Here is a 16,886-nt window from a genome sequence, read left to right on the forward strand (position 1 = left end):
AAAGTTGTATTGAGAAAGAATAAACTAGTTTTATTTAAGAAAGGACTTGTGGAAATTAAGTGTATTGCAAAGTTGTATTGAGAAAGAATAAACTAGTTTTATTTAAGAAAGGACTTGTGGAAATTAAGTGTATTGCAAAGTTGTATTGAGAAAGAATAAACTAGTTTTATTTAAGAAAGGACTTGTATCGCTGAAGTTTCTGGGAAAGAATTTCTATGGAAAATTAACAAACGAACAGAGACGTAACAATACATAACTGATGTAGTGTAAATATAAATTTGAATAGAGAACCCTAAGCCATATCTACAAAACAACGAGGTTACTCTTCCACCAGCTTATAGGTTGTTTTAGTGGATGAAGGTTAACCTTGATGGGTTGGATTGTCATCTGCCACTTTGATTTTTCTTTTGTACCATGATATTATATTTTCCTATTTCCAATCATAAAGATCCATTTATGTTACAACATAGTGCAGGCTGGAAAACTGCTTGTCCAGAAGAACAAAGCAACCATAATTCATCAGTAGGCAAGTAAAACATAACAAATAACAGTCGAATAGATAGCCTATCTTTCACAGCCCATACCCACAATTGTTGGCCTATTGCCATATTGAACTTGTGTTCACTATACTAATTAGAACACTTTTTACAATTTGTTTCTAGCTGTATTGGTCAACTATTTTTAGTTAAATTTATTATTAGTCTTTCATATGGCTTATCTAAATTCAAAAATGTACTTGTGTCAAACACCCATGAATTGTTATTTTCAGTTTTTCTGATAGATGATCAGTGACATTCTCTCAAGACTGTGGATGATTATATTCAACTGGCTTTCCTGATCTTAGGCATGTTTTAACTGACATTTCACACCCCCTAAGTTTGTGGGAAAGTTAAATTATTTACTTTTTTATCTTTCGGAGCTACTTATCACAAAAAGCTAACTCATCATGCACTGCTTAAGGCCCATGAGAGAGATCATTTAATTAGAACATCACTCAAAAAAAATAAACTATGAGTAACTAATAAATATCATAAAACATGTTCTCAGAAAATAGCATGTATATGTAATCACAATATAATAGTATCTGTAAAAAATGAAAACTTCTACACATATGTATTTTAGGAAAATTTTCATACTTCATCTTTTGTGTGAATCTAGTTGTAAAGTCTAATTGTAGTGTGTCTGTAAATTCAAACAAAATTTCTCTTTGTAGTAAATGACTCATAGGAAAATATGTTACATAATACTTGTTTTAGCAGAATATTCCCCAGAAGTGCAGTATCAGTTACCATTTATCAAGTCTTTCTTTACTGAGTCCTTCACAAGTGGAGTGGTTTCATTTCCAGTTAGTAAGAATACAATTAACAAGAAGATTATGCACAAAATCTCATAGGTAACTGGAATTAATCTATATAATAATTAAAAATCTCAATGTAATTTTTTTAAAGAAACATTATGAATCTTCCCAGATTCTTTCAGTAGAAACATCAAATGTAAAAAATTTAATTCATTACTAACAGTTTGTTTCAGGCACTACTTCGTACCATTACTACAACCACATATATGCATGTCAGAGAATTTTTTTTTTGAATTTCTTTATACAGAACTTAATTGTTCCTTTTTGTGTAGTTAAGTGAAATGTAATAAAATATTAATGTAACTCATTATTTTTACAATAATTTCTTTGAAATATAATATTAATAAGTGTAAAAGAATTTTAATTTATTAATTAGCTTTAATCAAAATATCAGTTTTTTATATACAGAAAGTTTTACCAATAACTACTTGTAGCATGCAGTGTTAAAAAATTCGAAGTTTTAGATTTCCTGTGTTATACAGACTATCTCATAAAAGCCTTTACAGTTGTTTAGAAGTATTCACCAAATTAAGTTAATATTATGAATACAATGATAAAGTTGTATATTTTATTCTAAGGGGACTTTGTGTTTGATGATTTAATTGAAAAGTATTTGAAGAAGTTCATATATTAACAATTACACTGTATCTTTAGATGAAATTAAAGGATAGACTGTGGCACTCACAATATTTTTGTGACTTAAGTTGGAGTAGAAAGTGGTATATAACTAATATGAAACATTTAATCTTGAAAGTACTGTGATATGCAAGTACCACAAATCACACTCTACCATAGCGTATATATATTTAACATTTACAAAATTGAAAATTTTATGTAAGATATTATTTGGAATGTACTAAGATAGTTGCATCTTAGTTTACTGTATGTATAGGGGAATACTTTATAACTGCAACATGAAGTAGAGTTACTTATGTATTCCTGAGATCCATTGTTTGTTGTTGTTTCTTTATTGGTCAGCTGCAAAGAGAAGGTGAATTGTGAATGTAGTTTTGGTATTTTCGAAACATTTTATTTTCTATTTTGAAGGAGTCAAGAGATGTTCTTGAAGTCTTGTCAATGTTTTAATCATTTAACCATTGCTTTTGTGTGGGTTATCCTTAGTTAACCTTTAATAATGGTATATTTTCATTTGTCTTTTTATTTGAATACAGTTTCCATTCAGTTACTTCTTATTTTGATAGCATATTTTTTTCAGTAACTTAAAAGTACAAAGCAATAGTCCATTGGACAGCTATTCATTTGTTTCTTCATTAATAAAGTCATTAATTTTTGTTAACTTCAATACTGGATTCTATCTCATTATTTAACATACTAAAAATCACTACACATGTCCTTATACATACTAGGGCCCAAATTTCTAGTTATTGTAGAGATTAGGTAACTGGATATTCGGTTTATTTTTGAATCACCTCATTAAAAAAAAGCTCCAGTTTTTGTTTAATTGTATATCAGGCTAAGTTATATTAATTTTTCAATTAAAATGCAGTATTTTCATGCCTTTACTTCCTGAGTAAATATTGATGTAACAAAGTGTAATGGATAATCAATAACAAATCCAATCCTCATGTAAAATTTATGTCTTATTTGAATTGATAAGTTATTAGAATGCAGTATTGTTTACAGTTAAATAGTGATGTTTTGTTTTGTTTTCAAATTTCCATAGCCTAATACTCCACATGACAGTTTATGTTCAAGTGTAAAGGTAAATTGTCTAACGTGATGAAGACACTCTAACTGAGGATAAAAGGGTATCCTTTTTTATGTAAAAATTTAAGCAATTATACATAATCTAAATTGATGAATTGGTCTCACTTACTGGTATTCAGTAAGACTACTTTTTAATTATCTGACTGGTTTACATTAATTTCAACAAATCTCTTAAACTAAGCTTTAACATAGTCTTCAATTTATATTTTCTAGTGTTTGTTACAACTGATAAGTTTACATAAAAGTATATTTTATTTCCTGTTCATTGCCTAGCTTGTTTGAGCTCAAAAGTTATTTATAATTTCAAGCTATCTTACATTTACAATACTCCTATTGTCTATATTTTTTTAAAACAAATGCCAAAAGTAACTTTCTGTTAGTTCAAATAATTGGAGGTTTGAATGTATATAATTTTACATTGATTTGTTGGTGTGATCATGTATGTCTATAATAAAAATTTATTTTTAAATAATTATCTTGTTAGGACTGTGCAGTGCTGAGTAATCATTTGTACATCATTGATGTAATATAAACAAGTGTGAAATTTATTCATATATATATATATATGTTTTGTTTTAGTAATTTCAATAAGAAGATTGAGACAATAGTGAAAATAAACTTTTACTTCAAATGTTTTTCGATATAAAAATTGGTGTCTCAATGAAAGCTGTATCTCCGCTGTAAATTCTGTATGGATCCACAATTCATAATCACAAAGAGAATACTAGCTACCATATCACTTTGGAGAATTTCAAAATTCTAAATTAAGGCAGATCTGATATAGAATTATTAATAAAAAAAACAGTGTTCATAAAAAAATAATCCTCTTAGTCACACAGCCAACTTTTATAAATTAAAACTGCTTTATTCAGGAACTGTATTCATATCTTTGCACAAGAAATGGCTAGTACCTCATGCACTGCCATAAAGATTTTCTGTGCATGCCACAAGCTTTAAATGAAGCTCCCACACCTACATGTATTAATGTGTATTGCACCAACCTATGATGTAATCATCGTTAGGCTATAGCTCTGCACCAGTAGGAGGGCACCATATTCTTCATGCACAGTAATCCCAATGAACACTAGCATTTGAACAAAGGCTCATTCATTCCTCAGCACTGCTTGTCTTCAGAAGTGTTTCTTGTCACAAGAATTACCAAAATATTTGTTTTTATTGTTTTTAACTTTTGTTACTGTTTGTCATATAGTCTTTTTTCCTAAATTTTCTTGCTTATAAAAAAAATCATACATATAATTTTAGAGTTATCAGTTAGACCTTCTTCTAAGTATTTCTCAGTAAATGATCACCATAATACCAGTTTCATGGATCAAGTGGATTATGCATTCATGTACTTCTCATTTTTACACTTCTTCATGAGAGTCATTCAATACTGTAGTGGCAACTGGAGACACTGTGACAGTCAATGATATTACAACCATGCAGCACATGGTTGGTTCCATTCTTACTTTGGTTTCTGGATTCCTGACCTTCTGATTCTCTTACTTCAGTCAAGCCTGCCTCATTTTGTAAGTGTTTCACAACTGTTGTTTCCATGCTTCCCTTTGCTTCTTGTTCACCTGTTCCTGATGAGAATTAGGTAGAACTACATTAGTTCTTCACTTCTTGGATTTCACTGGTATTTGTCTATTGTTTTTTTTTTCTCTAGCCATTCTTTGCTGATCTTCTGGCTTCCTTATTTAGCAAACTCTTTTTCCTTCTTCCCCCTGTCCTTCTACTTGCCTTTCTTTCTTATTACCTCTGCCACCAAAAGTGGATGGAGGTTATGTTTTCACCCTTGTATGTGTGTGTGTTTGTCAACAAGATTTCTTGAATGGTGGAATGGAGTTGAACAAAAGCTGGTGTGCATTTGGACTGTGACTCAAGCTAGAATTTATTAGTTTCTGGAGGGTCAAGATCACAAAACTCCAAAAATTTTCATTTCTGTTAACACGGAGACTGATTTTTCACACTATTTTTGTTCTATAACTCAGTCAAAAATAAGTGCATTTTCATGAAATTTGAGGAACATATGTAGAATATAATTCTTCATTGTTCTGCCAAAAATGGTCCATATCCATTGATAAAGATTGACATATGGACAGATTTCTGTATTTTTTTGAGGGCCAAATATGATCAATGCTGTGTGGCAAAGGGATGCACTCTATTGAGTGCCCCTCTAGTTCATCTTCCTTTAGAGGCTTAACATCACGACTCTATCAGTTTTACCAGGACAACTTCAACTTACCTGTTTTTCACCTTGCTCTTGATTTTTTCCATTTTGTCCTAGTTCACTTTTTGGGATGTACTTCATCAAGTTGCCTTACTTTCTGACATCCACCTCTCTTAATCTTATTTTAGAACCTCTGTCTTCACCCTCTCTTTGTGATGGTTTTCTAAGAATATGATTTATACATTGGCATATGTAGCTGATGCAACTCATCTACATTGTTCATACAAAATAATTCCTCTTAGTCACACAGCCAACTTCTATAAATAACTGTCTCAGTTTGGTTTCTTGCTTTTGGGACCAGGATTCTTCTGGTATGGCCTCTTTCCTGTTCTTTGTCCTCTTGTTGTTATCCACAGCCCTTATTCTTTGAGGGCTTTTGTCTTTGGTATCGAAGATTGCTTGTTTCTGGAGCTACCACATAGCTCCAGTCCTGTGGGAACACTATTCTCTCATTTTTACATCTTTGAACTTCCTTTGTTACAGTCTGTTGAACACTTCAGGGGATTTTCATGTCACACATGTTTCAAATGTCATGGGTCAATTTCTCAACCCCACTTTGGAGTTTTGCTCTCATTTTTTGTCATTTCCATGATGCCAGGAGATTTGCAACCAGTCATCATTCTGTCCCACTTGACCTAACAGTTTCCAATTAATGGTTTTCTCATTTGGTAGTTGATATTCTCCAAGTGTTGGGTGACATGATTCAAGGTCTAAGACACTTTCTACACATTTTGGTTTGTCTGTTTGCCTTTTATTTCTTGGAGTTCATCCACAATGGTTAAACATTTGGTTCTCAGCCCTTCCCTTCCAGTTGGCTACAGCCCCATCATTTTTCATTGGGTCTAATGGACCTTAATTTGTTCAAAGATTAAATTCTTCCACTAGTCTATGACCATTTGGTCTCTACTTGCCCCCTTTCAACAAGGTTTCTTCTGTTGTGACCTCCTTTCTTTTCCCTGAGTCATCTTGTTTGGGGCAGCTTGTTCATGCTCCAATTCAGTCTCAACCTCCACTTGTAGTTTTTTCATGTGGGAATCTTTCTCATTTTATATGTGGAGGAGGTTCAGCCTACTTCATTGTGTCTTTGAGACATGGAGCTTTTGCTACCAAGCCGCTCAAGTCTCATTCATTTCCTGCATGAGAGGATTTGCCTCTTTAGAGGAGTGGTTCTTAACCTTTTTTTACTCCATGCCCCACCTCGACACCTCAAAAAATTTGATGCTCCCTTAATATAAAAACAAATTTGGTGTTGAAAAGGTATAATAATCTGATGTAAAATTTAGAAATTTAGTTTTGAGTTACAGAACGTTTTCACTCTTCACACCCAAATGAAAAATATTTCTTATTGTAGCATTTTCAAATTGCCCCCCTGTGGGACGTGCACCCCATGTTCAGAATCACTGCTTTAGAGGAAATTTTCTTCTCTTGAGATCCACTGTCATCTTTTCTTTTTTCACAGTTGTGGTGGCTCATTCAATCATACACATCTCCCCCCCCCCCCCCCCACCTTATCCAGACTTGCATCTGTCTGGAGCCCTCTAGTTACTTTGTGCTTTACAACAACCAATCCTACAAACAATCTTTTCCATTAATGCTTCTGTTCAAGTGGGGTACAATTAGAAATGCCTGATCCATTTCTGGCATTTGGTCTCCTGAGGAAAGATTTCTCTATCTCAATTACATACTAAAGATTGTGGCTGTTTCACAGGCTAGCTATCATCTTTTGTCTCATCTGTCTGGTCTTCTTATCAGGATTGATTCAGACATCTTCTTTGTTTTTTCCATCCCTCATCAGGGAGGCTTTTATTCCTGGGACCTATAGATTCATGACTTTGAACTTTATCTTTTGGTCTAAGGGGCAGTGGAAAGAGTCATGCCAGTTCTTTCAGAGTTTTATTTCCATCTTCATTGGGATCAAGAAGACAGGAGATTGGTGTTCAGTCATTGATCTTTCTCGTCTGTATCATTTCCTAGAGTCTCCATGGTTCACAAAGGAGTCATTCTTCACTCTGCATTGGTATTTTTACTAGGATTGTGGATGTCAATGTTGCCAACTCCCACCTGCACGTTTCCATAGCAGTGTCATCCAGCCACTATCTGTGTTTTGTGCACAAGGGTCAAATGCTAGAGTTTAAGGCTCTGCCCTTCAGGTTAGCATCGGCACCATATGGGTTCTGCCGAATCGTATGAGTTTTTCGTCACCTAATTTCTATAGGCCTGTACACACACCATTCCATGAATGAGTAGTTGCTGCTGGCACCACCTCGTCAGTTGCCGGAATGTCAAACCCAGATTCAACTTTCAGAAGCCACCAAGACAGACTCCATTATCAGAGCTGTAAATTCTGTTCTCACTCCAACACAATATATCATCAGTGTGAGTATCTTTCTCAACACGTATCTCAGTCGGACTGAGCTGACTCCCATCCAGCTCCAAGCAATGGAACAGGCAGTCTGACTCTCACTCATGTCTCCATCTCTCACTGTGTGAATGGTCCTTTCTCTTTTGTGGATGGGGGCATTACTTGATTACCTCATTTCTTTGGAATAAGTGCACAAGAGATACATTCAGTGGTCTTTATGTGACCAATGAATCATGAATAGTGATTCACTGGATTCCCCAGTTTCATTACCTTCAATCTCGAGTGGTGGTTAGATCAGAACAATACTACGATAGGTATTCCTCTGCCGCCACTTTGTCCAGAGATCCATTTCTTCATGGATGCCTTGCTTCAGGGATCCGGTGCATATCTCAATGGTCAGGAATTCCAGGGCCTATGCACAGATGACAAGACTTCCTTACACAATGTTTTAGAACTTATTGCTGTTCAAAGGGCGATGTCTCACGGTCTGGGCTTCTTAAGGAGAAAATAGTTTCACTTCAACAATTCCATGGTGGTCCTTTGCATGGCATCGAAGTTTAACTTCTAAAATTATCATGTATCTGTCTCAGTCTTTGCTTAATCTCACAACAGACATTTATCAACAGCAATAGCATACATATTGCCAATGGTGTTTTGAGAGGAGATTGAACCCACTTCGACCAAAAGTGCCACCTATAACTCTTTTTTGTTACCTGGTTCTTTGACAAGGGTTTTGCATCTTCCACGATCTCCTTATATAAGGTGGTCTTATCGATTACCTTTAGATACTCTAGATGAAAATTATTTGAGTCTGGTATATTCATGTGGTATTACATGCTCTTTCTCAACATCTATTTGAGACCTTAGCCACATGTACCAGATATTACCTTTCCCTAACGGTTTAATTTTTATTGCTGCTGGCCTGCAGATATCGCTTGTCAGAATTGTTTGCACTGATTGTGCACAGGACACTTCATCATTCTACCTACATCCTCCTATACCCCAATAGTTTCTTCTTCCCTAAGACACTGGCAGCCAGGGAAGGGGATAAATCCTTTTTACTGATTCATCTGACCATTATTTCTTACTTCTATGACTGATTGGATCTCGATCGTTTGTTTTGTCCAGTGAGGGTCTTGAAGTGTTATGCTGCTTGCACTAATGCCTTCAGAGGTGCTAGACAACGACTTTTTATTTATTTGGATCCTTAAGTTTCCCGAGGCTTCTCCATGTTTGTCGAGGTTGGTATGGAAATTGATCCATATCGCTTATTATGGGCTCTCTTTGGAGGTAAGGAGTCTTCTGCAAGTCAAGTCTCTTTAGATTCATCACATTTCTATGTCCTTAACAGCCTGGTTGAATTGCCTACTGGAGGAAATTGTGTTGGCTGGTATGTGGACCTCCTCCAATACTTTTATCTCATATTATTTGCATGATCTGCAGTATCTTCATTACTAATATTGTCTCATTATTTTTCAGGACCCCTTACCTCTTTTTCGTATGATCCCACTCTGTAGCGAGTGTTGTTCAGGCAGGTGTGCTTTTATCAAACCAATTCCACACTAGCAACAACTAACACAATATACTTTATCTAGGTTGCAACAGGCTCCGTAGAAATGGGGTGTTCCATAAGACCAGCTAGAGGTGGTATTATTGTACTAAGCAGGACCACCACTCATGGACAATCATGAGCAAAACATAAGGGAATCCTGCCCATCCCTGCTGATCATTGGCTTGAATAAATCAGGGTCAGTTTACTTTTAAAAATTTAGGGAACTTGGTTCACCTATTGCAGTTTCCAGAGCATTGTTCCTCAGGGCTCATTTCCCAATAGTGGAGCTAGGAAGTCATTACCATGCTTAGTTCCAGTCACAAGGGAGGTAGTCAGAGGCTATTCCTCCAGAGTGTCAAGTGACTTTCCTCTCCTCTTCAAGAAGAGGGTGAAGTTGGGGACCCTCCTACCCAGCTCTCTGGATGTTTTTTCCCAGATGTTGGTAGGAGAGGCACCAGCCTACATGGGAGTCTGCTCGTAATACTGGTTCAGATTTGAAATTCAGCTATCCAGTTGGGTTGAGCATGGTCCTTGTTTTTGATCAATATTGGTTTAGTACATTGTTCATGGAAGAGGGTACATTGTCTCCTCATAATTCCAAATGCAGAGTCCATGGTTGAGCACAGTTTGTTTTATGTCCTCCCCATAATTCCAGGGGCAAGTGGAATTTACCTTGCCCACACAGTTGGGGAGAGAGTATGAGTGTTCATAATTACAGACCAGATGAATTCTGTTTCCTCAGATTGAGTATGGCATACAGGATCCTGTCATTCTGAGTTTGGAGTGTTGCCTTTTGGACTTCTTCAGTTTGAGAAGAGGTTTTGTCCACTTCGGTGTTGCTTATCTTATCATGATTCCAGTGACTTGGAATACATCATGCTATAGCTACAGGTTGGGATCCACTCACAAATATATATATATTGTGGCCAAAATCCCTAGGCATCAACATGGGATTTAGGAACCATGGCCCTATAATTCCAATTCTGAGCTGTGGGACTTTAGCTATCTGGTTGGGGCCTGGCCCCTCCACCTTCTCAATGTGGGGCTCTAGCTGTAGTGTGAATAAAAGTAAGTATTTTTGGAAGTTAAAATTTTTTTAAATCGTAAATCTCCAATAATGCTTACCTCAGAGCTGATGTTAGAGACTGTGGATTGGGTTAGTTTCGAAAAAGTGATAATATTATCTGAATGAGATGCTTATATTCAATATCAGGATAGAGGGTGCATTGACATTGGTGGAGAATGTCACATGACAGATATCACCAAGGGTAATTAAGTGGAGAATAAAAGACTAGAGCAAGTGAGAAAATTTCAGACTAATACTCAGATGAACAAAGGAAGGAAACCCTAGAAGTCAAGTAATAGCTGTAGTGTGAGAAGAGGTAATTATTATTGAAAATACATTTTCAAGTTAAGAAAATGTTAACCTCCTGAAATTTGCATCAAGTAGGGAATAACAGAAAGTGTTAAGCTCATTCGTTCTTGCTCACTGCCCACTGTTGAGATGGAGTTCTTTGCAGGATTGCTTAGATATTATCAATATATTTCTAGGCTTTTCTAACCTTGGGAAAAAAGCAAAACAATTCGAAAACACCAGGTTTGTGAGTGCCTGCACATCTGGCTAGCCCCTGCTGCCTTTAATCGTTGGAACCCATTGCACTGTCTATCAATGTGGGACTTAGGTAAATGTGAGAATTCCGGTATCATTGCCAACAGCTCTCCAGTATTCTCATCAATGTGAATTCCTCCCATTATCATCAGGAAGAACAAAGGGAGAACCCATTTTTTCCAATCCCAAGTTGCTGGGGAAGTCAGTATGAAGAGTTCCCCATCTTTAAAGTGCAACTGGTATGAGACAGATTATATCCATCCCTCGATTGGAAGGAGGGCTGGGATGTTCCTGCCAGTTTAGTATGGGCTATCCAACTATGTTATGAACTAAGTCAATCATAATGGTTAGTTCAGGTGGATGGGTTTTGTATTCTTTTGGGAAACAGGTCTTGAATATATCTCTCTCACTTGCTTTTGGTGGTAAGTATATCAAGTATTTCTCCAATATTGAATGCTCTGACTTATAGCCCTAGCCACACTACACACTCATGCTTAGCTGACTGCCTGTTATATAATGGATAATTGAGCGACTTTACATTCTTTTCATACCTTGGCAACACTTTTAGCATCAACCAAAGATTCCCCTAACAATATCTTTTGCTTTACACTTCTTTTGGGCAAAGAGTATTTCCCTGCTTTAAGTAGATGTGGTATCCCACCAAGTGAAGCCCCACTAGGCTAACCCCCATAGTGAGCGACACACTTCATTGGCTTTCCCTTTCTGAAGCTTTGTTTTCAGAAAATAGGTTATCTTTGTAATTTCTTTATCTGCGCCAGTATCTCCACCATATTCAGTGTGGGATTCTAGCTGTTTGCTGTGTAGAGAAGTGAGGAGCATTTTTTAAGCTAACATTTTTCCTTACATAAAATCTATTTCAAATAGATACTCACTTCTTTACACAACCTCCCACTCTTCTTCATCATTTCTTGTGCATTTAGTTTAGCTCATCAAGAATGAGCCTTTGTTCAAATGCTAGTGCTTATGGGGATTACTGCACATGGATGATGTATTAACCTTCCATTGATAAAGGGTTATACTCCAATAATAATTACATGCTGGTGCAATACACATTAACATGAGTACAGATGGGAGCATCTTTCAAGGCTTTTTGCACGAATAGAAAATATTTATGGCAGAGCACAAGGTAATAGCTGTTTGTTGTGCATGAAAGTATCTATCTAAAATACATTTTCTGGTAAGGAAAATTTTAATATTATTCATTTCTCTTTATTTACCACCAAATTATTAACTTATTATATATGCATGTACATTAACTCATATTATATTTTTTAATTTTAATATGTTACATTAAACTTGCATCTTAATTATTTTCAAAGAAAACTGCTGAAGATGGCTTATATAGAATAAGCGGAGGTACCCATCCATTGTCCATGTTATGAACTTTAAAACATGTGGAGGTGTATGCTATGATAGATAACACAAAAATCCTAACTTTCACACAATTTATTTATAATGTAACATATCATTACAGTATTCATTATTACATCACCAAAAGTTTGGTATAAGCTTTAAAAACACAATATGTATATACTTAAAACATGGTATACACTGTGCAATGGTCAGGTTGACTTTGTAGAAAGAAGTACCAGCCAAAGTAGTAAAGGCAGATGTGGTTTCTGTTACTTGCTTTCAGCACCCAGCTCTTAATGTCCTTCCACAGTGTTTCATGTGATCAATTAATTGATGTTCATTGGCCACAAAAGTGTCTTATGGGCCAAAGTTGAAAGGTCATGGGTCAAATTAGGAAGTGGGTATAACTAAAGAAATGGCTCTTTATATTATCCTTATTGTGGCTGTTAGAGAAGAAACTTCAGCTGAGTTTTTGTATCATTACATTGGTGGTGACCATTTTTCTTCATTGCATTCCTCCATATATAGTGGTGCTAGTGAACTCTGAGATAAATATGACATTTGTGTGCCCTCCTCCCACATTGTATGTTTGCTATAAGAACGTGGCGCCATCTATGAATATAGTTTATGTTAAGTTACATCAAAAATAATAAATGCTCAACAACAGTAATAATGGTAGTGGAGAGGGTTGTGAACCCCCATTAACGTGCCCCTTGCTCCAAACTATCATTTCACAAATTTTAGTTGAGATTGGAGTAGTTAGGTAATGGACAAACAGACAGACACAGATTTTGTGCTTCATATATATATATTGGAAATGTTTATAAAAAATCTTTACTTTTGCTATTTTCTTGGCTTTCTTAATTTTTTTGTAGTTCTGCAACTTCTATATTATGGAAAAATTTAAACAATTCCAAATTCAATTTAAAGAACTGTGAAAAAGTTTTTTACATTTAATACAATTCTAAGAAAAAGATTATCAATAGGTATTTACACAATACAATTATAAAGCTTGGAGAATAAAAAGTACATGTTCTAAAATTAAAAGAAAGAGCCAGTATGAGAAGTTTTTTAATAGAGATATTTAATACAATTAAATAATAATTTACAAATTTTCTACTTTATTTAGAGTTTTCTAGCCATTGTTCAACCTTAACATATTAGTATTAGATTTTTATTTGTACTTTTTTGTTCAAAATTAGTGAATCTTATGTATAATTGTATTTCATCATGGGTCACTTCTTGTTGCAAAGTAAGAACTAATACATGAAAAGACTGATTTTAAGATACAGTTACTGTTATGCCTCCGTTCGTTAGTTAATTTTCCGTAAAAATTCTTTCCGAAGAAACTTAACCGATACAACTCCTTTCTTAAATAAAACTGGTTTCTTCTTTCTAAATACAACTTTGCAATACACTTAATTTCCACGGTCACGCTATAACAAACGCTATAATTCACAACGAATGTCTCACGTCTCTCTCTGTCCACAATTCAGTTACACATTACATTACATTGTTGCTATAATTCACAACGAACGTCTCACATCTCTCTCTGTCCGCAGTTCAGTTACACATTACATTACATTGTTGCCGTCACGTCTTGACCGTCTTATATATAAAAGAATATTGAAATCTAGTAAACGCTCGAGCATTCAGGATCCTTCTAGAAGTTCATGACGTGTTACTAGCATCACGTGACCTCTGCTGTCGTAACATTACTTTCATTTCCTGAATGTAACAGTTTGTTTGCAAAATGATGTAGATTTTTATAGCTTAAAATTACTATTCATGATGAATTTATAGATTTATCAAGACTAATGTGATTTGCAAAGGCTCTAAAGTGTGTTTCATTACTTGCATTCAAACTGTGAATTTCATAATATGATACTTCACTTTTATAGTGAAAATGTCATTATCATCCCAGGAAGATTCACAGCCAGTTGGTCCTGGAGCATGCAAGAGTGGAGGAGTTATGATACTAGGACAGGAACTAAAATTAACTGTTGAGGACTATCAAGAAAATAAACTCTCCGAAACCTCCAAAGAGGAACATGCCAAAGATTTTCAAAAACCTGACTTTGAAGTTATTATATATAGGTAATACATAAAATGAAAGTAAATATGCTTGATGACTGTGGTACATGTTGGTATTTTATACATTCTAATATATGTAATTTATTTCTTTTCATTTTTTTACCTATCATGAACACCTCCTTTTCCCTTTGTTCTACAAATTTTGTTGTGTTCTTAGACCTTGTTCTTAATGGGACTAATTTTATATCCTTACAAGTTGCTTGGAATTTGGTCTTCTACCAATAATGAAATAGTTTTACTATGTTTTCAAAGTATTGAGGTCCTTAGTAGTTGAGAACAGTGGGTGCAAGTGATTATTGCTCAATTAATTTTGATGTTTTGCTGCATATAAAAAAAAAGCAAATTTTGAAGAGATGAAATAATAATTATCTGCTGTGAATTGGGCAACTGAATTAGCTAGAGATACTGATCAAATGTGGAAATAATTTTGAAAATAAACTTAAATATTCAAGATAGGCATATTACTTATAGAAGAAAAAGTGGCTGAAAATAAAAAATTAGGTTGCCTCACAAAGTGTATAAAGAATAAAATAAATAAAAGCATTATAAATATAAGAAGTTTAAATTGACTGTGATGATGGAAGACTTGGAAGATTATAGAAGATCAAGAAAGTTGGTCAAATGGGAAGTTAGAAAATCAAATTCTATATGAAAAAGTTTGGCTGAAAATGTAAAAATTAATATTAAGGATTTCTCTAAATACACCAAGGGTAAACAAAATGTAAGGATGGGAGTAGTGCCTATGAGGGATGATACGGGAATGCTAATATCTGATGATTATGGGATGGTTGGGTTATTAAATTCTACTTTTTCTTCAGTTTTTTATTAAAGCAATATTCCTCACCCTGAATAGTTACTATAGTAACCAAGGTGGAATAAAATAATCACATTAATTCTGTGAAAAAATATTGGGAACTTTAAATAATGATAAAGCTCTTGGACCCAATAATATTTACCCAAAAGTTTTAAAAGAGATTAAGGATTGAATATATGAGTCACTTGCTACTATTTTTCTAAGTCCTAGAATAGTGGGCAGGTATTGGAAAATTAGAAGTTGGCTAATGTTACTCCTCTTTTGAAGGGAGGTGATAAAAATTGTCCCAGCAATTATTGGCCTATTAGTTTTACATCAGTTGTGAGAAACATTTTGGATGTCTGATAAAAGATGCTTTGCAAGGTCATTTAACACAGTTTAAAATTTTTCTGGATAGTCAGCATGGTTTCACTAGGGGAAAATCTTGCCTAACTAATCATTTTGACAATCTTTGAAGACGTTACTACTTGTGTAGTTAAGAGTACGTGTGTGTATTTGGTCTATTTGGAATTTCACAAAGCATTTGACAAGGTACCACATAAAGAATTCTTTAAAAAGTTATCTTTGTAGGTGTGGATAATAAATTGGCTCATTGGATAGAAAACTAGATAGGTGGAAGAATGCTGAGGGTTGTTATAAATGGAGCTCTGTCATTAATGTCATGAGTGGGGTACCTCAGGACCTTTGATCTTTTTGATTTACATTAATGGCATAGATGAAGGAATGGTCAATAGATTATTTAAATTTGCTGATGACATTAAAGTTTTAAGTGTTGCTGGATATGAGGAGGATGCTGCTGTTTTACAAAACGATTTGGTGAGTTGGGAAAATAAATGGCAGATGGTTTTTAATTATGATTTTGATGGGAATAATTTTAATAGTGTTATGGAAGAAAAAGATCTTGGTGTTCTGGTTGATCAGTTTTTTAAACCATCCAAGCAACATTCTTGTTGCTAGTAGCAAGGCAAGCCGAAGTTTAGGTTAGGTTAGCTTAATACAAGACTAAAAAAGCTATAATGTCATTGTAAAGATCATTGGTTAGGCCATGTTTGGAGTATTATGTTCAGTCTTTGGCTCCTTACCTCAGAAAAACATTGAAATATTAGAATAGGATCAGAGGATCCCTACTAGGATGATACCTGGAGTGGAAAAGTTGTCACAAGAGGATAGGTTAAGATCTGTGAACTTCTTTTGTGTTGAAAAGAGAAGAGTTAGAGGGGATCTGATTGAGATGTTTAAGATAGTTAAGGGCATTGATAGTATTGTTGCATCATCTTTTTTCATATTTGTTAATGAATATGGTAAGATTAGGGGACAAAACTATACATTTTGGCAGGGTAATGTTCAGCTAAGACAGCGTTATTTTTCTAACAGTTCATTGGCCCTTGGAATGGGTTACCTTTAGACGAGGTTAGTTTAAGGGAAAACTTGATAAACATTTGAATGATAAGGGCTGGTTTTAAGTTTTTAATATTTAGTTTAATTTCATGGATGGGATGGCCATAATGGAACAAAAAGTCCTGCCCTTGTTGACCTTTAATGTTATGTTAAACAGTAAAATTAGGTATTTCTTTTAGGAATCTGAAATGTAATACAAATGAAACAGTTGTAAATTTATTTTTCTTTGGTTAGTAACAATAAAACAAAAAGTAAATATCTGTATATATATATATATATATATATATATATAAGAGCGAGAGAAGTAAATTAATTTAATTTAATTAGTATATGTAGTATGTGTACTAATTTAAAAGTTAATTCAT

The 16,886-nt window shown here is 34.5% G+C and overlaps 1 protein-coding gene across 2 annotated transcripts in view; it reads left to right on the forward strand.

Moving 5' to 3' along the window:
* The window catches only part of LOC111086531, a 58,100-nt gene that overhangs the window by 16,289 nt on the left and 24,925 nt on the right, over positions 1–16,886 (forward strand). For both annotated transcript variants that reach the window (XM_022389719.1, XM_022389718.1), the window contains 2 exons: positions 3,042–3,080; positions 14,117–14,312. In XM_022389719.1, the coding sequence (XP_022245427.1) occupies positions 3,065–3,080; positions 14,117–14,312 (212 nt within the window). In that variant the 5' untranslated portion in view covers positions 3,042–3,064. The remainder of the gene's footprint in view (positions 1–3,041; positions 3,081–14,116; positions 14,313–16,886) is intronic.

This window comes from Limulus polyphemus, unplaced genomic scaffold, assembly GCF_000517525.1.
Source record: "Limulus polyphemus unplaced genomic scaffold, Limulus_polyphemus-2.1.2 Scaffold1169, whole genome shotgun sequence".
NCBI lineage: Eukaryota > Metazoa > Arthropoda > Merostomata > Xiphosura > Limulidae > Limulus > Limulus polyphemus.